The sequence below is a fragment of the Lynx rufus genome, unplaced genomic scaffold, assembly GCF_022079265.1.
Source record: "Lynx rufus isolate CCGP_SWC_20201006 ecotype Redwood Valley unplaced genomic scaffold, mLynRuf1.p SCAF_14, whole genome shotgun sequence".
In the NCBI taxonomy this organism is placed as follows: Eukaryota; Metazoa; Chordata; class Mammalia; order Carnivora; family Felidae; genus Lynx; species Lynx rufus.
In genome coordinates, this window is record NW_025814828.1 from 10,196,039 (window position 1) to 10,220,916 (window position 24,878).

Below are 24,878 nucleotides of genomic sequence, written 5' to 3' on the forward strand. Positions count from 1 at the left end.
ACTCACAAACCGTGAGATCATGACCTGAGCTGAAGCCAGACGCTCAACCGACCGAGCCACCCAGGCGCCCCAAAGGAGGTCAGCTTTTAAATGTTTTTCATCAGTAAACAAGTTCATGGAACAAGAGAGAGAGAGACCACGTATCTAACTTGTGTCAGCTTGCCAACCACACACATCCAACAACAAAAATCCCCCAAACTTGCCCTTCAGGGAAAAATCTTTTGACCCACCCTACTGTTGCGCTGTCAATCAATTAGGTAAAGAAGTGAATGGTGGGCGAGACCAGAATATGAGTATTTTTTTTAATGTTTATTTTTTGAGAGAGAGAGAGCATGAGTGGGAGAGGGGCGGGGGGGAGGGGGACAGAGCAGAGGATCTGAAGTGGGCTCTGTACAGCAGCAAGCCCACTGTGGGGCTCGAACTCCTGAGATCAAGACCTGAGCCAAAGTTGGACGCTCAACTGACTGAGCCACCCTGGTGCCCCAGAATGCATGAATATTCTTAAGTGTCAGTTGTCTAGTGTCTAAGTAATAGTTATTTCAGAAAAAGTAACTCATTCTTCAGGTGCTGAGTATAAGCTACACTCTGCCTTGCTTACATTTTGGAACAGCATATGAATAACTTGTAAAACCTTCTTAGAACTTTTTTTTTTTTTGAAAACTCTTGAATTTCCCAAGGCTTACTTTATTTATTTTTTAAATGTTTACTGATTTATTTTTTGAGAGAGAACAAGCTGCGGGGTGGGGAGGGGGGCAGAGAGAGAGAGGGAGACACAGAATCCAAAGCAGGTTCCAGGCTCTGAGCCATCAGCACAGAGCCCGACGCGGGGCTGGAGCTCACAGACTTCGAGATTCATGACCTGAGCCAAAGTTGGACACATAACCGTGAGATCGCGACCTGAGCCAAAGTCGGATGCTCAACCAACTGAACCACCCAGGTGCCCCTTTTTGTAGTTTTCATTATTTTGTGTTTAAAATAAGATAATGAATATCTCTTTCCCCTACCTACTTTCAACAGATTTGTATTTTATAAACCTTTGCTCATATTTCCTTGGGGAAAAATTCTGCATGAATAAAAAATAGATTTTTAAAAAATTTTTATTTGAGAGAGAGCACGCTAGCAGGCGAGAAGGGCAGGGGAGAGAGAGAGAGAGAGAGAGAGAGAGAGAGAGAATCTTAAGTAGGCCCCATGCTCACCATGAAGCTCAATCCCATGACCCTCGTATCATGACCTGAGCTGAAATCAAGAGTTGGGACGCTCAACCAACTGAGCCAACCAGGTGCCCCAAATAGATTTTTTTAATAAAAGAAAAATTCATCTAAGCTCAATCTAGAACTCAATCTTTATTACATTTTCACAGGCATTCTAAAATTGTGTTTTATACTTGCAAGAAACTCTCCTAAATATACTTTTTCTACTGCTGAATGAAAAGACTACATTAGATCGTTTACCTGGAAGTGACTCCCTAAAAAGCCAGAGGTTATTTCATGATTGTGGGCCCAGCAAATCATAAAAGTGAGGCCCTTCTCTTGCGATATAAACAAACTAAATCCACCCCACGAAATATATTGAGAGGTCACTGAAAGGTCCCTCGGGTCTCCAGGGACATGTATCTTAAGAGCGATGCACTCAACTCCATACATAAAGTGAGGAACTGAGAAGAAGCTTTTCCAATACAGCCTTTGCCCACTGCTGCTTTATATTTAGAGCTAACAGAGGCAGCATTTTAACAAGATTACGGAGAAGTTTTAAATTTAATTTTAACGATGCCTGTTAGGCCACAATATCACAGCTGTTTCCATTTTCCATCCAGCCGTTTGCACACTCGTTTTCTTACGGTAATCACAAAAGCCCGATTGTGCTGATGCGATCTGTTTATGCCCACGTTAGTAAACTTCTAAAGATAACTAGGATTCCGTGCCCTCTCTCGCTGGAACGCAGCCGAGCCCACGAGGAGCGGCCGATCCCGGAGGGGGGGCGGGGGAAACCACGGTTGAGCCAGGGGACAGGCGGTCGGGGAGCGAAGGTGAGGGCGGGGCGTACCGCGGCCTCGAGGCCCCGCCTCCCCGGGCCCCGCCCCGGCCCGCCGCCATGTTGTTCCCTTGGTGCTGGACGTGAGCCGCCGGAGTCGGACCCGGGCAGCGCCGCCGCCTCCTGCCCACCAGTCCCCGACTTTCCCTCCTCGTTGCATCTGGACGGGCCGGCCGCGAGCTCCCGGGCGTCCTCTGCGTGGCCACGAGGTGAGCGGAGCGCGAACGCCCCTCGGGGCGGGGGCCGGGGGCCGGGGGCCGGGGGCGCCCGCGTCAGGGTCCGGGGCGGGGGGGGCCCGTGCGCCCCGAGTGCGGCCTGGCCCTCGGGCAGCTGGGGCGCGCGCTGAGCGGAGCCGCGGGGCGGGCGTCGGTCCCGGGACGGGGACGGCTTTTTGCCTCCTGGCTCCTAGTGGACTGACGCAGGAGAAAAGACGAGTTCCCACACCCACACGACCCGGGGAGAGGGACACACACCCTAGCGCGCGGGGACCCACGGAGAGACGCGCAAACATCTGGAAGACGCACGGGGACACACGCACACACACCCGGGGCAAGAGCGATCCACAAACACCCGGGGCGCACACAGACCCAAACAGCCAGGGAGAGAGACACGTACACACGTACCCGGGGCCGGGTGGGGCGGGGGGGAGACGGGCGCACACACAACCCGTGGGGAGACGCGCGCGCGCGGAGAAATACGCCCAGTCCTCCCGGGACACACAACAGAACGCCAGCCTTTCCCCCGACCCTTCGGGGACACCCGTGCACACACCCCAGGCCACGCAAGACCAAACCGTACCCCCGAAGGATTAATGTAGACGAAGCAAAGGCGCTCGCGCGGTTTGATTTGGCGACCTCTGCCATGCTGCCTCGGTGAACATTTGCCCTGCTGTTAAGACCAGTCCGGTGAGGGCTTTGCAGTGTTTATAAAGCCACTTCTAGGGGCTGGAGGCAGTTTGGGGCGTTATCTGATGGCGACGCCAAGCTAAGGTTTCAGAATCGTGTTCCTTTCTTCCAACCCTGTATGTGGAGAGGCGAGATGAGAATTTAAAGCGCCGGCCAAATCGTTGGGGAGGTATTAGTCGCCTTTTTGTTGTTGTTTTTCCTTTTAAGTGACGATACATCCCGTGACCACGGTTCCTTTGAGGAATGACTTTTCTGCTAGTTTCCAAAATGTCATGTGACCACGGGCTCTTTATATAATATTTCAGCGACCCGAGAAAAATCAGTAGCATTTGATTGCTTTTTTTCAAATAAAAGAAACTGTTTTCACACGTTTGTCTGTCTCTGGCTCCGTCGTGATGGAAAATCCCTAACTTGTCTGTGATCTCAAAAACTGTTCCGTGGAGCCAAACTGGAGAGATGAAGGAAACGGAGAACTGTTCAATCGGGGACTTTTAAGAAGGGTGTGCGTAGTTTCTCTTTCAGAAGCTTCTGTTGAAATTGATCATCGCGACTTGTCTGTAACTCTCCCTATGGTCTGTAGATTCCCAAAGCGAAGACGCTGGGTGCTTTCAGTATTTCTGTGCAGACACCAAAGTAAATGCCTCTTGCTTTATACGAAACACTTTCTGGCTTGGTGACTTATTTTGGAGAGTGTTCTGATTTGGGGATATTTGGGGTTTGTCGTTTGTGAGGTCAGAGAGAGTAGACCAGAGAAAAACTAAGAGCGTCGTTGGCCTCGACTCCCTTGGAAGTTGGGGAAATAGTTTAGTGCCCTTCCTCTTTTCCATCCTCGATTGTCTCTTCCGTTTCTTCCTAACCCCGCCACTCCTCCCATGGGGGCTACAGTACTCTGGAGGCCTGAGGCCAAGTTCCTTTGGTCCTAGAAGCTGATTTTTAGCCTCCCCTCGTTTCTTACCATTGCTCGGGCAGTCACTCTGGCACTGAATGTTATGTGCGTATAAATCGTGTTCGTCCTTCATTTTATTTCATTCTCCCAACGTTTCTGTGGTGTCAGCTCCATTTTACTGATGAATTTGCTGGGAGGTGGAGGAGGGTTAGGTCTGTTTCCCTGGGTCACGCAGGTAGTGAGAGGGCAGGGCAAGATCCAAAGCCAGCCATAGTGAGTTCTAACCCCAGGGGACATTTGACAGTGCCTGGAGGCATTTTTGGTTGTCCCCCGAGAGGGAGAGAGGCTGGCATCTAGTGGGTACAGGCCCGGGTGCTGCCCAGCGTCCTGCAGGGCGTAGCACAGCCCTCGGCGACACAGTGGTCTGGCCCCAAATGTCACTAGTGCTAGGGGTGAGAAACCCTGCTTTGCAGCAGTCTGTGTAACCCTGGGGCTCACGTTCCAGCGCTTCTGTAGTTCTTCCAATGCAGTGTCATTTTCCTATTGAGGATACCTCCTCGTCATTTTAGGAAAGAGCAGTAGGGAAGGTTTGAGAACTTGGAGAGATTTCCCTTAACCAAGAGGCTTATTCATTCATTTGAAAGATTAAGGAGTGAGCAAATAATTTCTTTTTTAAAAGATTTTTTCAATGTTTACTTATTTAGAGGCGGGGGAGAGAGCGCGCACCCACATGAGTGGGGGAGGGGCAGAGAGAGGGAGACACAGAATTGGAAGCTGGCAAAGCAGGGCTCGAACCTACGAACCGTGAGATCATGACCTGAGCTGAAATTGAACGGTTAACCGACTGAGCCACCCAGTGCCCCCCTCCCCCTTTTTTAAAATATTCTTTTTTTTTTTTTAGTTTATTTTTGAGAGAGAGAGAGAGAGAGAATCCCAAGCAGGCTTCTCACTGTCATCACGGAGCCCAATGTGGGGCTCAAACTCACAAACCTGAGTGCGAAACCAAGAGTGAGACGCTTAACCCACTGAGCCACCCAAGTGCCCCAACCCCCACCCCCCCTTTTTTTAAACGTTTATTTATTTATGTTGAAAGAGAGAGAGTGCGAATGCAAGCGGGGGAGGGGCAGGAAGAGAGAGTCACAAGCAGGCTCCATGTTGTATCTTACACAGGGCTCTATCTCATAACCGTGAGATCACGACCTGAGCTGATAACAAGAGTCCGACACTTAACTGATTGAGCTACCCAGGCGCCCTGTGAGCAAATAATTTCTGATAGCAGAATCTTTTCTTTTTAAGGCAGAAGTGTCAAAAAGGACTTGAGAACAATTCAGAGCTGTTGAAACAGACTGAGGGGTTTGGTTTCCGTATTACTGCAATTGTCAGTGAACAGTCTGTTTATGGGCAATCTGTCGGGCACTGATACGGAGGTGCTGGTGATATGAAGGGCAGTAGGCAGTGCCCAACTCAGCGAAGCTTACAGTCTAATCACAAGCGTAAGAGCAGGTTCTCACTTTGTCCTAGAGCAAAATTTATTGCCTGGGCTCCTGAGGGTGGGGCTAGGTGTCAAAAAAAAAAAAAAAACAAAATAGCTACACACCCACACACAGGTACTTGAAGAACATTTATCGTGGGGTGGACCTATATGAAATGGGGAAGAGTTGATGCGTTTTTGATAGGTTTTTAGGTTGACCGTGTGTGAATATTTACAAGAATCCAACCGAGAAGCCATTCTTGTTGGGCATAAAATTCTGCCGTAGATTTAGCCTTAGTAGACAACAGTTATACGTGCGTTTTTATCGTTGAAATCAAGAAAGGAATGATGACATTTTTTAAAATGGCTTTTGCATCGTTTTCTTTCTGGTGTCTTCCAGCCATTTTCACCACACCCGTCTAAGACCGGGCCCTTCAGTATATACCTCTTCATTTTGGTGGTGGATGTAACTACAGGGTGAACTTTGGGGGTAAGTGATTGAGAGGAGGAGTCACACAGGCTGGGCTCTCCTTTTCGGAATCACTGTGAAAGTGTTATTCATGCAGTCAGCATGTGTCTTTTGTGGGTAGCTTTGCTTTTGACTCCGTGCTGCTGGACAGTGTGTTCTTTGTTAGTATATTTCTCTGCCTCTTAACAGGAGTTGTCTCCAGTGGGGCAGAGGGGATGCTGAAGTGTTCACCTCAAAGTGATTGCTATCACACGGGCTCTAACACCGGGATCCGCGTTCTTTCCTGATCGCAGGGGTCTTATTCTGGGAAGGGTCAAGAGGAATCGGTGCAGGAAGAACATCCATTCGGCCTCCGACGAGTCTTGCTCCATCTGTACTTGGCCTGCCGCTCTGCCCAAGCTAGGTCACCCCATTTCTTTCTTCGTAAAATGAGATGGTTGTGCTTTATAACCTCTGTGAGATTATATGACACCCGAGTGGAGACATCAAATGATTGGCTTCCAAGTGGTTCTGCTTCAGGCAATTTGCTAGTTGAGCAGCAGGAGGAAATCAGGCAAATAGAAGTGTGCATGTGTTTGGGAAATGCGTCTCACTTGAAAGCTAGCTAGGTAATAAATTGGTTAGTCAAAACCGAGGGCCGGAAAACAGGGCTTGTGACTAAGTAGGTCATCAAGAGAGAACATTTATTCGGGGATTTGGGGGGTGGGGTGTGAAGTCATAAAACGCCTCCCGGAGTTTGGAAAGCTGTGATGCAGATGTAAGGTCAGGATGCCTGAGGGAGGGGGCCTGGGACTCCTGGCTGTGTAAGTAGGTGGGGGAGGCCTGGCTGCCTCCTGCTGGGAGAGGTGAGGCCTGCGGGGGGCGGGGCGGGGGGGGGGGGCAGAGAAATCTGGTTCCCAAAGTGAATCTTGATATGGTACGGTTGTGAAAGTTGAACTCTGGGTATGTCCACATTCTGTATTCTTCCGTTACTGTTTGTTAATTTGTGACCACGGCGGACTCAGGGTTTAGAATCCTGTTGCCTGTGGTGAACATAGAGAGGACAGCCAGAAGTAAATGGGCGTAAGTAAGGTGACCGCGCGAGACACATGGCTTCGTATTTTGAAAGAAAGATAGAAATGAAACAGGCAGTCGAGGTTTCACATCCCGGCCTCACCGAAGCCAGCTCGTTTCAGGGTGGCGAGTCTGGACACAGACGCCACTTTCGTCTAAGGCCCGGTGCCTTACGAGTCCATGCTGTTGTTTGGCCGCGGCCGGAGAATCGGCGTGGAACAACTTGACGTCTTCATTCCATGGCCACATTCATTATCCAGGTGTGGGGGACTGCGGAGCAGTGTGAGCCAACAAACTGAACTGGCGGTTCAATGTAAACTAAACTGTCTTAATTCCAAGTTCTTGTGAATTGGACCCGGTTTTTGGGTACAGAGTCCAAGGTGGTTTTCAGAACGTAGTTTTCGGAAGAGTGGTTGCATCATCAGTGTTCGAGAAGCCTGGAAAAAGCCTTACAGATTTCTTTCCAGAACTCGCTGTGTAGAACACTTAGAGGAGTGTTGAAATGACGTAACAGGTTCAGGAAAGTCAGAACTCATTGGGCTGCCGTGTGCAGCTAGGCGGCTGCTATGGTCTGTGCAGTTTCACACGTGTGTATTTCATCAGCGCTGTGATGGGATGGACGTACTGGAAAATACCTACTTGGTTTAGTCGGAAGTCAGAACAGAACAGTGGAAGAACTGCTTGAGGACCACACGTTGGTGAATGCAGAACATCTGGAATGAGTTCTAGTATTCTCATTTCAATTAAAAAAATTTTTTTTTAACGTTTTGTATTTATTTTTGAGACAGAGAGAGACAGAGTATGAACGGGGGAGGGTCAGAGAGAGAGGCAGACACAGAATCCGAAACAGGCTCCAGGCTCTGAGCCGTCAGCACAGAGCCCGACGCGGGGCTGGAACTCACGGACCGTGAGATCTTGACCTGAGCTGAAGTCGGACGCTCAGCCGACTGAGCCACCCAGGCGCCCCTTTCATTTCAATTTTTAAATGTTAATTTATTTTTGCGAGAGAGACAGATAGCAAGTGGGGGAGGGGCAGAGAGAGAGGGAGAGACAGAATCTGAAGCAGCCTCCAGGCTCCGAGCCGTCAGCACAGAGCCCGACGCAGGGCTCGAACTCACAAACTGCAAGATTATGACCTGAGCCGCCCAGGCGCCCCCGAGTACTAGTATTCTTAAGTGAGGTTTCCTAAGTTGTTGTTTTGGAGCAAACAGCTGCCACCCTCATATCCTGTTCCACATTAATATTTGAGCAGTACTTGATTTTTATCACACCAGCCCTGGAAAACCCAGCTTTGCAAAGCTAGCGGCGTCCTCGACCGGAATGTCCGATCTAACGTGGAAACCGTGAACCCCCTCGGGCGCCGGCCTGCGTGGTGCCTTGCAGACACTCAGCTCTTCGGTGGTTCCTGCAGAAATTGAGAAGAGCCTGCCCTGCCCCTGTTGCCATGCGGACTGTCCCTTGACCCTCCTTCCCCTGTCCCTATGCCTTTATCCCCATCTTCTGCTGCACATGCTTCTTTAGTGGAGAAGGGAACCGCCAGGTGTGGAGCGGGTGGCCGTGGGCTCTTCGGCCTTTCAGGACAAACCCTTGTGCTTCCAGCCCGGCCAGCCTGTCTCGGTAAGCGTCCACAAGTGCCGGCGTGCTTCTCTCCGGCCTGTGCCTCTTGGAGTCTGCCCCAGGAATGGGCGTTCTCATTGCTAGATGCTTCTCCCGCAGTTAGGGTTCCTTGCCTCTTCAGTTTGTCATTTACTGGAACATTTGCTTCCTACCCCAATTTCATTGCTCTCGTCTACAGTTGTTCCCTCTTGTCTTTTTGGATTAGTATGTTTTTTAGATGTTTTCTGTCATTCGGTGGGAGTGAAGGGAACACGTGGTAGACCCGCCCCGTTCAAGTAGACTGGGGGAGGTTACTTAATCTTTGTGAACTTGTGTTTATCGATACATAAAACATTGACATAAAAAAATCAACTTGCAGGTGATTTGAAGGTGCTGTATGCCAGGTACCTAGTGGATACTCAGTAAATAGTGGTGGCGAATGATATTATGGTCGTAGCATTTGTTATTTGAGCAAACAAGACAATGGCGGTAGGTGGGGAGGAAGTAGACGCTTTCTTGTGTGGGTGAACGGAGAAGACAAAAGCAGAAAGAGATTTTTCGAAGTGGGGGAAATAACTCGCTTGGTTTTGTAGATGTTGAATTTGAACTGCCATCAGCGTACCAGGCGAACATACTATAAAAGGGGTTGGAATTCTTGTCCTGAGGAGGGGGACTTCAGGAATCCCTGGGTTTTAAAACGGGAAGAAGTGGTTTGGGAAGAGGTAAGGGCTTCCGCCTTGCCACATACCTGCTTTAAGAGCTTGTTGGAAGAGGGAGCCATCTAAGTTGCAGAAAGCTAAGGGGCGTTTTATGGACCATTAAATAGGAAGTATTTTCAAGGTCACTGCCAGGCTGTGCAGACCTTACTGAGGCAGTAATGGAGTCCTGGTTAACACTTGCGGGTCCCACCTATGCCTCCAGCTAGAGGTGTGATACTTCCTAAGACCCTTTCCCAGTTGGGCCTCTGGTCCCTTATTTGTTTAAAAACAAAGTCTTGAGTACCCTGTGAGATTTTATGTCACGTACATCCAGACAAGTGGCTACATCTGAGAGAATTCACTGCTTACTAGGTGGGCTTCCTGTGGGAACACTGGTCAACTGTGAAGGTGTTTTCTGGAAGCGTGCATAGCCAAGTCCTAAGAGAAGCACTTTTCTCTTTGCTTTAGGGCTGCATGTACCTTAGGGCGTTTGGATGACGACTGAGGAGAAGCCCTTGGACTGGCATTTAGGAGGCCTCTGGTCACTTCTGCTGCCACTCATGGGGATGGAGAAGTTGGCAGCCTGTGTGGGGGGCGCGGAGTAGAGGGGCGGTCAGGTGTAGAGGTGAAACAGATACTGATGGCAGAGTGAGTTTGGGCTCGGGAGCCTTTTCGTAAGCCAAGTCCGCTTCAGTACCTTGGTTGGGGCAAACTGGGGCATGATTGATGGAGAAGTGGGATGAAGTGAACTTTCCCGAAAGCCGCCTGCAGTGCTCTTCCATTTCTTCTGCTTTTGACCTGGTGCCAACTCCCCCGCAGAATGGGAGCCTCTAGTCTAGTTGAGTCCTACATGCTAGACACATAGCTGTCCTCTTGAAATACATCTTGGGAAATCCCCGTTCCTCTTACTTAATTTCTTAACAGCCAAGAAGTTTTACTTTGCTGTGGCTTCACGTCTTGTGGGCATTGTTTGTGTACTCACTCTTCCCTGGGCTTCTAGGCGAGTTCTCCAGCCCTTACCCTTTTCTGCTCCAAATTACAGACCCCTGGTTTCTTATCTGACTTGAGGAGGCAGTCAGTGTTCTCTTCAGTTACAGCAGATCATTGCAGATCACATTTAATTTGTGTTTTGCTGCTTTAATGCATTTTTCTAACATGCATATTGAAGTTCATTTCTTTCACAATGCAGTCTCCTTCCGGAAATACCTAGCCAGAATTTCCAGTATTTCTATCTTGTGACCTTTATCCATTTCTTTGTCTTTGAATTCTGCCCCTCACAGTGCAACCTTCAACTATCCCTACTCTTTTCTTTATTATTAAGCACTTTAAGTGCCTTTCACAGGTCAGTGTCTTATTACAGGTTGATTTACGCGTGTTCCTTTTCAGGACCTCATTAAACAGAACAGAACAAAACAGAATCCTCACTTCCAGGATTAACAGTTTCCCATGAGTAAATCTGTTCACTGAACTGTCACAGTTCATGGTCAAAGTGTAATATTAATAAAGTCTCACAGGTGAGGGGGAGCATGGGGAAATGCTGATGCCAAGTAAAGACGAAAGTCTGGAGGGTGTTAGGAGTTACACAAATGGATCACACATGATATACAAATGATGTGGGGGTGTCTGGCTGGCTCAGTCAGTAGAGCATGTGACTCTTGATCTCAGGGTTGTGAGTTTGAGCCCCACACTGAGGGTAGAGTTTACCTTAAAAAAATATGTTAATATATCTATAGATAGGTACATCTACATACAGAGAGATACATACATATGCATATATATGTATATATATAATGTAAAAGCGCACACAAGTGATCTGGACATGTATTGATCGTTCCAGATCCTTTAACAATCAGATGAAACCCTTTGTACTCTTTCCGGAGAAAAGCTGAAGCACACGCTTGCGTCCACACATTCATCCTTGTTTTCACGTGTCATTCTAGGAGGTGCGTTTTCCCCCTGCAGCTCCTTCATGGGCTCCCAAGTAAGCACTCTGTACCCACACTGTCCAATACTCATGTAGCAATTTAAATTTAAACCAATTAAAATGAAATAAAATGACAAGTTCAGTTCCTCAGACCAGTCCCATTTCAAGCGGTCAGTAGCCACGTGTGCTTGATGATCAACAGATTAGATGGTGCACTTCTAGAATATTCCCGTTGCAGAAAGTTACGTCCGACCGCGGTGCTCTGTGTTCTCAGGATGGTTTAAGAAGACTTGTTCCTTAACCTCGCTTTCCCCTCTACTCGCTCTCTCTCCACCACTGTTAATGATTAGTTTGTATAGCTAACTACAGGGGTGCCTTGTTGTAAACAAAATTGTGAGTATATGTTTCTTAGAAGTTTGATTAGAGGACTTATCTTCAAAAAAGAGTGCTTATTGAAACGAGTTCTTTGAACAGGGTGTGCTGCTCTGGCATCGTGATGGTGTAGTTTGGTTTACAGTTTTTTCCTTCTCACTTTCTCTGGGCTCAGTGGTCGGCTCAGTGGTCGGCTAGGTAATTTATTTCAGTTGGCAAGTTATGCCTCCAAGTTGGTCTCTTCCTACGGTATTTTGCTTAATTCTTCCGTGTGTGCGTGCGTGCGTGCGTCTCGACCTGTTGCTGTAGAGCTAGAGCACCCATTAGACTTAGAGACTTCCTTGGCTTGCTTCTTGCTCATGCATTTCAGCAAGACAACCCAGGAAGACTGGGAACAGAGTGGAACTGATTAATTAGGCTGTTAAGTGAGACACACCGATATTAAACCACAAGGAAATGAACACAGCTCTAAGCGACAATAGACATCATTCAGGGATCATCCGTGCTTTTGTTTCCTGGGTTAGTTCCTTTCAGCCTCAGAGTAAGTGGTATGTGTCTAAGTAGGACATTCAGGGTAAATGCAAAAGGAATGTGTGAGTTTGAGGGGAAAAAAATGTTCCTAAATTTAAACCAAGAGTGATAAATTCAATTTGAGTGTTTGGAAGTGAGAACTAGTCAAGGGGTTACAAAGTATGTGTTATGTGTTCCAAATCTGAAATTTTGAGAAGAGCAGTTCACAAACCCAGCCTACTCTCCTTTTGGCCGCTTATTAGAGGAACGTTGTTTTTTAATGTTCACCAGCTCCCTGTTGCAGTCAGAAGTACTTATTTTAAAGTGACGTTTTTGTTAGACTTGCAAGTAAGAATCCATTTTTTGGTCCCTTCCCACACAGTGTAACAGACTTCAAAAATAGAATGGGGGAAGAACTGATTGAATAGAGAAACAAAGAATTGTTAAGTGTGGAAAGTACGATTAGAAGAATAAGAATAGAATAACGAGAATAAAGGAGGAAGTAATTTACTCTTTGTTCTCGATTTTGCCTTTATTTGCTACCTCACCCCATGTAAAGTTTTGTACGAGATGTTGCAGAACCAAGAAAGGACAAATGAATGGATGGAATTAGGTGTTGTGTGTCCCTCCCAGGGAGTTGAGTTTGTAGTTAGGAAAGAGACAGATATGAGACTGACAGTGGTTAGGGTGTGAGTGAAAGCTGTAATCCGGTGGGGATGGCGAAGAGAACCATTAGGCTTTTGGGGCCACAGCGGGCTTTTTGGGTGAGGTGATCTGAACGAAGCCTTTGCGTGACTAGGATTTTCATAGCTCTGTAGGTGTAGGGAGGGAACTCCCAGGCAAGGTAAACTGCAAATGCCTCTGAAGGGTGTGGGGACAGTGACTTGTAGGGATATAACTGGGACATGCTTGTAAGTGAGGTTGGATGGCACTGTGGATGCCATGCTCAAAACCTTTATTTAATAATAATAATGAGGAAATAAATGGGGTTAGTTATCTGTTTAGGATGGAAGCAGTTAGATCTACAAACAATGAAAAACATGTCTGCCTTTAATCCCTGCAGGCATTCCTAGTGGAGATTTAGATATTCTCCGGGCTTGGATCTGACCCTCCCCCCCCTTATTGTAGTATATGGCTTCGGAAACCAGCAAGGGGTTGGGACAGCCCGCGAAAATGGTACTGCCGATAAACTGCCCTTAATAAACAACTGATAGTTAAGATAAGAAAGTACACAGCAGAAAAATGGGAAAAATCGTGTTGTAAAAAGAAAAGGGTTGACATACAAAGCTCTCTTTTTTACCTTTAGTTTTGAGGGCTCTTCCAAAAACATGGTTCATTTTCTTTCCTGCCATGACCTACTTCTCCATTTTCCCATTCAGAGTAATGTGTGCTGTATACAAGTGTGTTTGTGCCAGTACATGGTATTGTAGCCCTAAGGGACCTATTGTGTGCATAACTGGTTTCTTTAAAAGGACACTGCTGAAGGGACAAAGAGATCCTTTGTGGCTTTGCATAAATCTGATTTTAGGGTCTTATTGCTAATTCTTAGGCCATATGCATACTATAGTTTTTTTTTCTTCCAAATTCTTATTTAAATTCTAGTTAACTATTCTTTAGATATAAGTCACATAGCATACAATTTACCCTTTTAATGTATACAATTCATTGGCTTTTAGTATATTCACAAACTTGTGCAGCTCTCACCACAAATTCCGGGATATCCACCCCCCCCCCCAAAAAAAAAAAAAAAGAATCCCCATACCATTAGCAGTCACTCCCCATTTACCTCTCCACTCCCATTTCCTGGAACCACGAATCTGCTTTCTGTCCATGGATTTACCTATTGTGAACGTGACATATAAATGGAATCATGTAATACGAGGCCTTTTGTGTCTGGCTTCTTTCACTTATTATAATGTTTTTGAGGTTCATCCACATTGTTGTCTGTATCAGTACTTCATTTTTATGGCTGGTTAATCTTCCATTGTATGGATACACCACACTTGATTATCCATTCAGTTGAGGGCCATTTGAATGGTTTCCACTTTTTGGCTATTATGAATAATGTTGCTGTGAACCTTCATGTACAGGTCTTGGTGTGGACTATGTTTTCATTTCACGAGCAGGGGAGGGGCAGAGAGAGAGGGAGACACAGACCCTGAAGCAGGCTCCAGGCTCTGAGCTGTCCGCACAGAGCCGGAGGTGGGGCTCGAACTCTTGAACTACTAGATCATGACCCGAACCGAAGTTGGATGCTCAACTGACTGAGCCACCCAGGTGCCCCACTTTATGTTTAACTTTTTGAGGAACTGCTGGTCTGTTTTCCATTATTGCACCATTTTACGTTCCCACCAGCCGTGTATGAGGGTTCCAGTTCCTCCACATCCTCCTCCTCAACACTTGTTATTGTCTGTCTCTTTGATTGTGGCCATCCTGGTGGTATGAAGTGATGTCTCATTGTAGTTTTGATTGGCATTTCCCTACTGGCTAATGATGTTGACCGTTTTTTGCCCATTTAAAAAAAAAATTTTTTTTTTTTTTTTTTTTTTTTTTTACTGATGAGTTGTAAGAGTTCTTTATATATTCTGGATACGAGTCTCTTATAAGGTACGTGGTTTGCAAATGTTTTCTCCCATTCTGTGGGTTGTCTTCACTTTCTGGATAGTGTCCTTTGAAGCACAAAAATGTTAAATTTTGAGGGGTGCCTGGGTGGCTCAGTCAGTTAAGCGCCTGACTCATGATGTCAGTTCAGGTCTTGATCTCATGGTCATGAGTTCAAGCCCTGTTTTGGGCTCCACGCTGGTCATAAAGCCTGCTTTAAAAAAAAATTAAAAAGTTTAATTTTGGTGAAGTTCAGTTTATCTTTTTTCCTTTTGTTTTTTGTGTCATCGAGTTATTTTTTAATATAACCTGAGTTACAGAAAAATTTAGGAAGCCATTGTACTTGAGGTCTGGTGGATAGCAGTATTTGAAGAAAATTTAAAAGAAAATGATTTCCGTTTCATTTTAATCGCAGCATACAGTCAAGGTTAGGCTTTAAGGGAAAATGAAGCTTTAAAAAGATACTTTTGATAAAAAAAGTGACTTTGCAATCAAATCGAAACTTTGAAGCTTGAACTCAGTATTGATGGTCTGGGTTTTCTTGCAGACTTTCATATAAACTGTAAGCTTCTATATGGTGTGATGGCGGTGCGCGTGCTATTTTCTCTCTCGGCAGTAGCCCGTTTCTAACCGTCCTGCGTCCCCGTGCTTCCTCGGGGCTGCAGGACACCCCCAGTTAGGCGTTTAGGGCATCGGCATTTGCCGTACCGTTCACATTTTTGCACGTTTTTTTTTCTTTTTGAGATGATTTGAGAAGAGTATAGGGATATATTTTTTGCTATAGTTGAGAAAATTGATAACTCGGGGGAAAGTATGGGCATTTTTATGATGGTATAATGCGTTTCCACAAAACCGAACCGTTTTAGAGAGTGTGATTCCTTTTTATTAGGCATGTGGGCATGGCGATCTCCGCATCGTTACCTCTGCACTTGGAGGTTTGTGCAGGGTCTTAGGAATGTGGGGGAGGTGGCTTCGGTGGGGGATGAGCTGCGTCTACAGGGGTGAGCACGACTTAAGGAGCAAGAGGAAGAGTTCAGAGGGAGCGAGGTGAGGCGCAAAGCCTCGGTGTGAACGTTTTGCTACAGGATCCCCCGCAAGGCACGAAAGCCAGTTTGCAGTCCCAGAGCCGGCCGGTGCCATCAGTAGTCGAGGGATCTAAGGGCATCCACTGAAGCTCTACCCGAGGCCGTCCTCTTCCCCTCCCCTCAGCCACTTACCTTTGTGGACTCCATGTCCCATCAGGTGGCCCGCTGCCGGAGCTGTCTCGGTGCTGTCGTCGTTGTGAGGGTGGCGGCAGAAACCCTTCCCAGGCCCTGCCTGAAGCCGCTGGGCCAGGCTGCCTCGGCCCCGCGGCCCCCTCCACCTTTCTGAAGTTTTCTCCTCCTGCTGCTGAGCTTAGCCTGTGATCAGACCCACTTACCCTGGATCAGATGCCCCTGCGGCAGAATCAGAGCGAGGTGAGGCTGCGCTCTGAGTACCAGCATGTGGCCAAAACGATCACTGAGACGTGGCTCGGGAAGAGCTCACCCTGGAAACTGGCGGGGAGGCTCTAACGCACTTGAACACACCAGTTTCCCTCTGGCCTTGAGTCTCTGAGCAGCGGGCGACGCAGCTGGCGGCATCACAGGATGGTGGTGTATGGAAATGAAGTCCCCCAGCGCCTGGGATCACGTGTGGCCCCCTGACATGTCACACGTGGGGCCTGGGCCTGAGGGAGCCACAGGTGTGCACACGGCGTGTGCCCCTCACCGAGGGGGACTCTGGGCAGAACCCCCCACACTGTCTAAGCCGTGCTTCGGTTTCTGGTTGAGGAGGAACAGTTGCACTGTCTACCACGTACCTTTCATTTGTGGGTCTTGCCACGTTGTAACGCATACGGGTTTGCGTGCAGGCTGTCACTTCCCCCAACCCCAGGTTGCACAAGGCAGTGACTAGGTATGGCCCCATCCTCAGTGTCTGGCACGCGGGAGGCCCCACTAAGTGCTTGCTGAAAAACTGCTTTCCCGCTCGTTCCATGGAACTTCTGGGGAGATGCTTCAGAGTTCTGCAGACATGTCATTCAAAACATGATTAAACTACTGAAACTCTGTTAAAACTTAGCCACGGTTAGATGCGCTTTATTTATATCACATGCTAATGGATTGAATACTCCTCGTCTGTCAGGTTAACCTGTTTTGTTCTAAGGTTTATTTATTTTGAGAGTGTGCACGTGTGGGGGCGGGGGAGGGGCGGAGAAGGGAGGGAGAGAATGCCAAGCGGGCTCCACGCCGTCAGCACGGAACCCGACATGGGGCTCGATCCCATGAACCCCATGAGATCATGACCTGAGCCAAAATCAAGAGGGACGCTCAACCGACTGACAACCCCTCCCCCCCGCCGCGCCCAGGTTAACTTGTTTTTGTGCAGCTGTTGAAATAAAGCAAACAGGTGAAAGACCCTTAGCTCTGCAGCTGCTTATTTTCATTCCACCTGCAGCTAACATTCCAACAGCTAACAGGAAACCCTCGCATATAACTGCAAAGGCAGCTGTACCTAAGGGGTGAGTAAGTCAGCTGCCTTGAGATCTCCCTCCCCACCTTTTCCTACCTGTGTGACCTCAAGCAAGGTCGCAGACCTCTCTGAGTCGGTGTCCTATTCTGTGATGTAGGCATAGGGACACTACTTGAGAATGGCTGCAGTGAAGCGGAGTAAATGGCTTACGGGCTTCGTCCGTGTTGGCTGTTGTGCTTGTTGTTGCTGTCGTTATTGTATCTTGAACCCCAGATGTCCGCATTTTGTAGAGTCTCATTTATTTGTTGATGGCATTTATAAGTTACGAGCTGCTGTCTGTAAGTTCCACAAAGATGCCCTGTGCTTAAAAAAGATGTGTGGGGGGGCGTGTAAAACTTTTGGTTTAGATCAAGAGAGGCTGGTGCGCTAGCCCAGCTTCGCATAGGCAGGCCGTCACTCCGAAACCTTCACATTGAATTTGGTCTCTAGGGCTTCCTCGTGTTTGCTTGCATAATCCTCTTTATTTGTTCTGCCCGGGGCTCTTAGTGCAATTTGATGCGAGAGATGGTCTTGGAAGAAACCAACCTTTCCTTAAAACCACCTGTGAAGACTTCTTGTGTTTGTTCCACAGAAACTTCCTGCGCTCCTATCATGAGCCTGGCACTTTGGTGAAACGCCTTTCCCTTGTCCGTGTCCCAGTGACTCTTCCCAACGGTCCTAGGAGGTGGGTACTGTTGTGGCCATTGTCCCGTGAGCTTCAGGAGGGCACGTAGCTTGGCCCGGGGTGTGTACCCTTGGCCTCTGTGCCAGGAGCTGTTCTCCGTTCTGACGGTGGGCTAGATTCTGTTGCGGGAAAGTTTTCCCCTCTGCCTTGGCTGTCCAGAAGCTTCTGGACAATGCGCTGCCTTAGCCTTAGCCCAGCATTGCCGGTGTCGCATTGGTGCGCCTCCCCCTCGAGACCCTTTTTTTCCCCTTGTTTGTGCTCAGTTTATTTAATTCTTTGAAATAGGGTTATATTCTAAGCCCCTCAAAATTTGGGCAAGTTTTGAAGAATGAGTGAAATATTTTACATTTTCATCCTAATAAAATTTTATAGTTGTCTGAGTGTGAAACTTTGAAAAGAAGGGTGGGTAGGCAAAAAACTTCTTGAAAGAATGATGATTAAAGTGTAATATTGATTCTAGGATTTTTTTTTTTAGGCTGAGAAAGGTCATGGACAGCTTTCAGGTGTGGTTTTCCTTTTATTTTATTTTATATTTTATTTTATTTTCGTTAGATGTAGGCTCTTTAAAAAATTCTTTTTATGTTTATTTATTTTGGAGAGAGAGAGACAGAGTGCGAGCCGGGAGGGGTAGAGACAGAGGGAGAGACAAAGAATCTGAAACAGGCTCCAGGCTCCGAGCTGTCAGCACAGAGCCCAGCACAGAGCCCGACGCGGGGCTCGAACTCACAAGCCGTGAGATCATGACCTGAGCCGAAGTCAGACGCCTAATCGACTGAGCCACCCAGGCACCCCACTGCTGGTCTTCCTTTTAAATGAAGAATCTAGCTGCTAATACAGCCAGATATTTATTTACATTTTAGTTTTTGTTTTTACTCTTAAAACTATGAAAGCAAATTGAAAGTGCATTGCTAAGGTGAGCTTCCTAATTTTTTCTTTGCAGATAATGATGCTGCTTGAACTGAACAATTAAGGTAACATTTATGACCTGTGTAATATGCTTTCTTATTCAGGTTTCTTTATCGAATTTAGCTGAATTGTTAAAGTCATGTTTTAACCTTGGTGAGGATTATTATTATTGCCCTGGGGCAGTCATTCCAAACTGGGACGTATAAAAGACTTCACATTACGTTTTCAGGTGAGTTCTGAAAATAACATAACAGTATACCTTTATTCATTCAGCTTATACTGAAGTTTCAAAGCATTTTACTATTTTTGGAAAAGAAAAGGGACAGTTTTAGGGTCTGTAAGCCAATTATGGTTATGTTCTTGTGTAGCTTGTCTGAAGCTAGCTTTTGTTCGATTCAGTGGGAAAGAAGATAGTTTATATAATTATCTGTATCACGTGTATGCCTGTAGACAACTGTACAGTGAGAATCAGAAATGGCTGTATATAGCTTAGTTGTTTTAGCGAATGCCAGCATACTTGCAAATAGGATGTCCGGGAGGCCCCAGATCATAACGTGGGAAATGTACAGACTCGTACCCTCCTTCCTGGTGCGTGGGTCCAGCATCCCCCAAATTTGTTTAATCAGAGTAATGGCACAAACTAGGAGATCCTACATTATTACGAAAAAAGAAAAGAACTGTGTCAGAGTATCCTGATAAAATGATAAATGGCAAATCGCAAGGAATTTCTAAGGCTTAATTTGGTAGATACGTGCAACCGGTCACCGGGGTGGAGGTTGTTAGATTGCACCGTCTGGTTTATAATTCGATGTGGAGATCCTAACAATTCAATGAATGCCGTGCGGTAAAACTTTGTGTCTGGTAAGGTAATTGGAGACTTACTCGAATACTGGGATGAATGGTCTTTGGGAATCACGCACATCTCTTACGTCCTCATACCACAGCATGGGACTTTTGTGTTCACGTGTCTTGGAAATCTTGTGAAAGGAACAACCTCGGTCGGGATGGGGGCCTCCGGGGAAGGTTCCCAGTGTAGGTGGTGGCGGTGCCGCGTGGTTCCGAGGTGGTTGGGGTGAAGTGGGGCAGGGTCACCAGCAGAGGAAGCAGCGTGAGCCGGGGCGAGAGGCAAGGGAGAGCCTGGGAGCCTAGCGAGTGGAATGGAATTTCAGTTCCACCCGACCGTGCATTTCCAGATGACTGAAGCCAAAGATGGGGAGCCAGGCTAGGTGTCTTGTCTTAGAAGTTGGACTCCGATCCGAATGTCTGGAGAACCACCGAGGAACGTTAAGGATGGGGCATTAGCCCAACGCTTTCCCCATGTCAGAATAGCTGGTGTGCATTTTTGGTTTTGTTAGTCTTTTTTCTATAAATCGAAACTGTTTAGGCAGGATTGCAAAGAATTAAGCCAAGGGACCGATTTATACATGTGTCGGGGATGGGGGGGTGGGGGGGGTGGGCGGCGGGCCTTGAGACTGTCTCAGTTTCCCCTCTAACACCAACCTAGTTTGAGCTTTGAGCAGAGTGATCCTTTGAAGTCAAAAACGTCTCCAAGAGGTATGTACTTCGATTGCCTCACAGTTTTGTTGGCCGGTTTAAATTGTATCAGTTGTAGTGGTAATTAGTAGAAATGTAAAGAACCAGTAAGAGGGACAGGTTGCTACAGGTTTTACCAGAATCGTGTAACATGTAGTTGGGAGCGCAGAATTCTTACACATTACAGGAAGCGTTTAATTTCATAATACCGGCTCACATTTGCACATAACCAGGAGATAGCCAGATAATGTTTACTGCACTGATTTTGCAGATTCATCCTAGTCAGTTTAACCATTATTGTTCATGTCTTCATTACCTTCCCATTGAGGGATCCCCAGTATCCACTTTCATGTTAGTGACCATTTTTGCTCCAGAACTGTACTGGCCACTACAGTCATTGTGTCTTTAAATGTGGCTATTCAAATCAGTTACAATTTAAAAAAAAAATTAAAATTCGGGGCACCTCGGTGGCTCAGTCGGTTGGGCGTGTGACTTCGGTTCAGTTCGTGATCTCATGGTTCGTGAGTTTGAGCCCCACGTTGGGCTCTGTGCTGATGGCTCAGAGCCTGGAGCCTGCTTTAGATTTGGTCTCCCTCTCTCCCCCTCTCCCCTCTCCCTCTCCCCCCCTCTCCCCCTCCCCCGTCCCTCTCCCCTTCTCCCCCCTCCCCCTCCCCATCCCTCTCCCCCTCTCTTCTCTCCCCCCTTTCCCCCTCTCCCCTCCCCCTCTCCCCCTCTCCCCCCTTTCCCCCTCTCCCCTCCCCCTCTCCCCCTCTCCCCCCTTTCCCCCCCTCCCTCCCCTCCCCCTCTCCCCCCTCTCCCTCTCCCCCTCTCCCCCCTCCAAAAATAAACAATTAAAAAAATTTTTTAATAAAAAATTTAAAAAAATTAAAATTCAGTTCCTCATTCCTTTCAGCCACACGGCAAGTGCTCAGTGGCCACATGTGGCTAGTGGCTGCCGTACTGGATGGTGCAGATGGAAGAAGATTTGTTAGTGCTGCTTCATAGGTGGTCTTCTTTTACAAATTTTAATATACTTAAAAGCCACGGGGCACCTGGGTGGCTCGGTCGGTTGAGCATCAGACTCTGGCTCAGGTCATGATCTCGCGGTTTGTGAGTTCGAGCCCTGCATCTGGCTTGCTGCTGTCAGCACAGAGCCTGCTTCCGATCCTCTGTCCCCCCTCTCTCTACCCCTCCCCTGCTTGTTCTCTATCTCTCTCTCTCAAAAAGAAATAAACATTAAAAAATATATATATACTTAAAATCTATGTAATAGTAAAATATTTACGGATTAAATGATATAATTTGATTTAAAATCACTGGGGAGAAGGGAGAATGGGGAGTTTTGGAAGAAACAGTATTTGCCATAAGTTGATAATTGGTGAAGCTAGGTTTAGGATCCACAGAGTTTCATTTATATTCTCATTCAGAAATTTTGTGTATGTTTGAAATTTTCCATAATAAAGAATGAAAACAGCCCTTAATAGGAACAGTGCTTCTGGCAGCACTTAAAAGTAGCCATGTGTAGGGGCGCCTGGGTGGTTCAGTCAGTTGAGCGTCCGACTCCGGCTCAGGTCATGATCTCACAGTTCGTGAGTTCGGGCCCCACGTCGGGCTCTGCTGACAGCTCAGAGCCTGGAGCCTGCTTCGGATTCTGTGTCTCCCTCTCTTTCTTCCCGTCTCCCGCTCATACTCTGTGTCACACTCTGTCTCTCAAAAAATGAATAAATATTAAAAAAAAATTTAAAAAAAGTAGCCATCTGTAAATGGCCATCTGAAATCCCACCCCACACAGGCTGCTGGGAGAGCTTTAGTCCTGAACCTGGGCTTCCCCAGAAGGGTGTGCAGAGCACCACATTTTTGTTTAAGGTTTATTTCATTCCCTCTCAGAACACATGAGTGGCAGCCCAGGTTCACATTTATTAGGAGTTGGAACTGCCCAAATGAGTCTTGTGGGCAGAATGTGCTAGATGACGATATGCTATTAAAAATTCTATTGCTGCGGGCGCCTGGGTGCCTCAGTCGGTTAAGTGTCTCTTTTTTTATGTATTAATTTTATTTTTTAAATTTATATCCAAATTAGCATATAAGCGTCTGACTCTTGATTTCAACTCAGGTCATGAACTCATGGTTCATGGGATCGAGCCCTGTGTCACTCTCCGTGTTGACAGCGTGGAGCCTGCATTGGATTCTCCCTCTCCCTCTCCCTAGCTCATTCTTTCTCTCCCTCTCTCAAAACAAATAAATAAAAAGAGTTAAATTCCAGGGCGCCTGGGTGGCTCACTCATTGAACATCTGACTTTGGCTCAGGTCATGATCTCACGGTTCATGCGTTCGAGTCCCACATTGGGTGAGCTCGAGCCCCACTGTCTCTCTCTCGCCCTCTGTCTCTCTCTCCCTCCCTTCCCCTCTGTCTCTCTTTCTCTCTCTGCCCTTCGTGGGATTCTCTCTCTCTCCCTCTCCCTTTTTCTCTGCCTCTTGCTCACTTACGCCTTCTCTCTCTCTCTCCAAAAAAAAATTCCATTGCTGCTGGGGTGCCTGAGTGGCTCAGTCAGTTAAGCATCCAACTCTTGGTTTTGGGTCAGGTCATGATCTTAGACTCACAGTTTCGTGAGTTCGAGCCCTGCGTCAGGCTCTTGGCTGGCAACAAGGAGCCTGCTTGGGATTCTCTCTTTCTCCCTCTCTCTCTGCCCTTCCCCCACTTGCACTGTCTCTGTCTCTCTCAAAATAAAACACTTAAAAAAAACATTCCTGCTGACATTAATGTTAGCAAACTCCAAATAGCGTTCCTAACGAAGAGAATGGAGTCCCATTTACTCGGTCGATGGCTTATTTTTGTTCACAGCAAGATCAGTCCGCTTCTGTCTCTGGTTTCCTGGTTACCGGCTTCTATGGGGATAGCATTGGAAGAGAGAAAGGGGAGGTCATTGAGGAAACCCCTGGCACAAGACGAAAGCCATCGGCAAAACCGTCACTGTGCCAGCAGAGGGCCCTTGGAAGTTGTCACGGACACCTGCCTGCTTCGGTCTCCTCCTGCATCTAATACACGGTGGCAGGGCTTAAAGTGAGGAGAGGGGAATGGTTGAGAGCAAGGTCTTCGGGGTGGCCGTTGGCTTCGAGTGCCCGCCTCGGTCAGCTGCGACCTGAGAGGGCGGGGAAGAACGAGTCCTCACCACCGTAGGGAGCGGCGGTAGGGCTGTGCCTGGTACGCGCTTGAGCGCTCAGTACGTGACCGCTCTTGCTACCCGATGACTTTCTGTTCAGAAAGGAGTGGGGACTCTGCGTTCTGTTTCCCTCGCGCGGACATCTGTCCGCTCGTGCGTGGCAACGTGCGGGTCGGAAGGAATGTAATGGTGCCTTTTTATTTTACAGGGTTCTAAAGTCAAAGATCTTGAGAGTCATAATGGCAGGAAAATCGTCGCTTTTTAAAGTGATTCTCCTTGGAGATGGTGGAGTTGGGAAGAGCTCTCTGATGAACAGATATGTGACCAATAAATTTGATACCCAGCTCTTCCATACAATAGGCGTGGAATTTTTAAATAAAGATTTGGAGGTGGATGGACATTTTGTTACCATGCAGATTTGGGACACGGCCGGTCAAGAGCGATTCAGAAGCCTGAGGACGCCGTTTTACCGAGGTTCTGACTGTTGCCTGCTCACTTTTAGTGTCGATGATTCTCAAAGCTTCCAGAACTTGAGTAACTGGAAGAAAGAATTCATCTACTACGCAGACGTGAAAGAGCCCGAAAGCTTTCCTTTTGTGATTTTGGGTAACAAGATTGACATAAGCGAACGGCAGGTGTCCACCGAGGAGGCCCAAGCCTGGTGCAAGGACAACGGCGACTATCCTTACTTTGAAACAAGTGCAAAAGATGCCACGAATGTCGCGGCAGCCTTTGAGGAAGCAGTTCGAAGAGTGCTTGCTACCGAGGATAGGTCAGACCACCTGATCCAGACCGACACCGTCAGTCTGCACCGCAAGCCCAAGCCTAGCTCGTCCTGCTGTTGATCGTTCGGGAGGTCGCCCGTGCGGTGTAACCAACTCCCGCACGTACACGAAAACACGGGCTGGGGACGAGAATTAGCGTTTGCAGCAACGGACCATCCACTTACAAAATTAAACTAACCATGTTGCTGCCTCATTAGTGGGTGGGAGGAGGGATCGATCCATCCACTCCTGGAAGAATCAATTTACTCAGTAGTGGCACCTTACACTTGTAATTGGTAATGGTTGTCTAATAACGTTTAATTTAAATACGTAAGTTACAGAGCTAATAAATGAGATGATCAAGACTTTAAAACACTTGAATATTCTAGAAGTTACTGGTGTTTTTTTTTTTCCCCTGGGAAAATGGAGAACTACTTTTTTATGTGTATATTTTATGTAATTAGCAGTCAATTCCTGGTCGAGGGAGAAATATTCCCTAAAGCAATAATGTTCAGTATTAAAGATGAAAATCAAATGCATTTGTGTTGCAGTTATTTCATGACTTCTTCATTCTCTTTAAAATCACTGAGGTGTTCATATTTTTATTATTTTTTAAATTTTATTTAAATCCAAGTCAGTTCACATCTAGCGCAGTAATGGTTAAGTGTTTCACATGTTGCTTCTCCACATCACAGTCGGGCTCACTGGTAACCAACCACTCGTCATTTGCGTGCCACATGTGTGCCCCCAACCCCACCCCAACACAGAAGCGCACTTTGTCACT

The 24,878-nt window shown here is 47.2% G+C and overlaps 1 protein-coding gene across 6 annotated transcripts; it reads left to right on the forward strand.

The window, feature by feature from the left end:
• The first annotated feature begins 2,104 nt into the window (after positions 1 to 2,104).
• On the forward strand, positions 2,105 to 24,633 carry RAB9A (RAB9A, member RAS oncogene family). Of its 6 annotated transcripts, none has more exons than XM_047075900.1 (5): positions 2,105 to 2,240; positions 5,694 to 5,783; positions 17,638 to 17,730; positions 18,741 to 18,865; positions 23,539 to 24,633. In XM_047075900.1, exon 5 carries the CDS (start codon positions 23,570 to 23,572, stop codon positions 24,173 to 24,175), a length of 606 nt encoding a protein of 201 aa, XP_046931856.1. In that variant the 5' UTR covers positions 2,105 to 2,240; positions 5,694 to 5,783; positions 17,638 to 17,730; positions 18,741 to 18,865; positions 23,539 to 23,569; the 3' UTR covers positions 24,176 to 24,633. The 6 variants fall into 6 exon arrangements, with proteins under 6 accessions (XP_046931856.1, XP_046931858.1, XP_046931855.1 ...); XM_047075902.1 differs by lacking the exons at positions 5,694 to 5,783; positions 18,741 to 18,865 and adding exons at positions 18,206 to 18,233; positions 18,671 to 18,701; XM_047075899.1 differs by lacking the exon at positions 5,694 to 5,783 and adding an exon at positions 18,206 to 18,233.
• Positions 24,634 to 24,878: the final 245 nt, after the last annotated feature.

Bases quoted from the DNA above. Each gene is read 5' to 3' on its own strand.
- RAB9A (XM_047075900.1), top strand. From the start codon at position 23,570: ATGGCAGGAAAATCGTCGCTTTTTAAAGTGATTCTCCTTGGAGATGGT.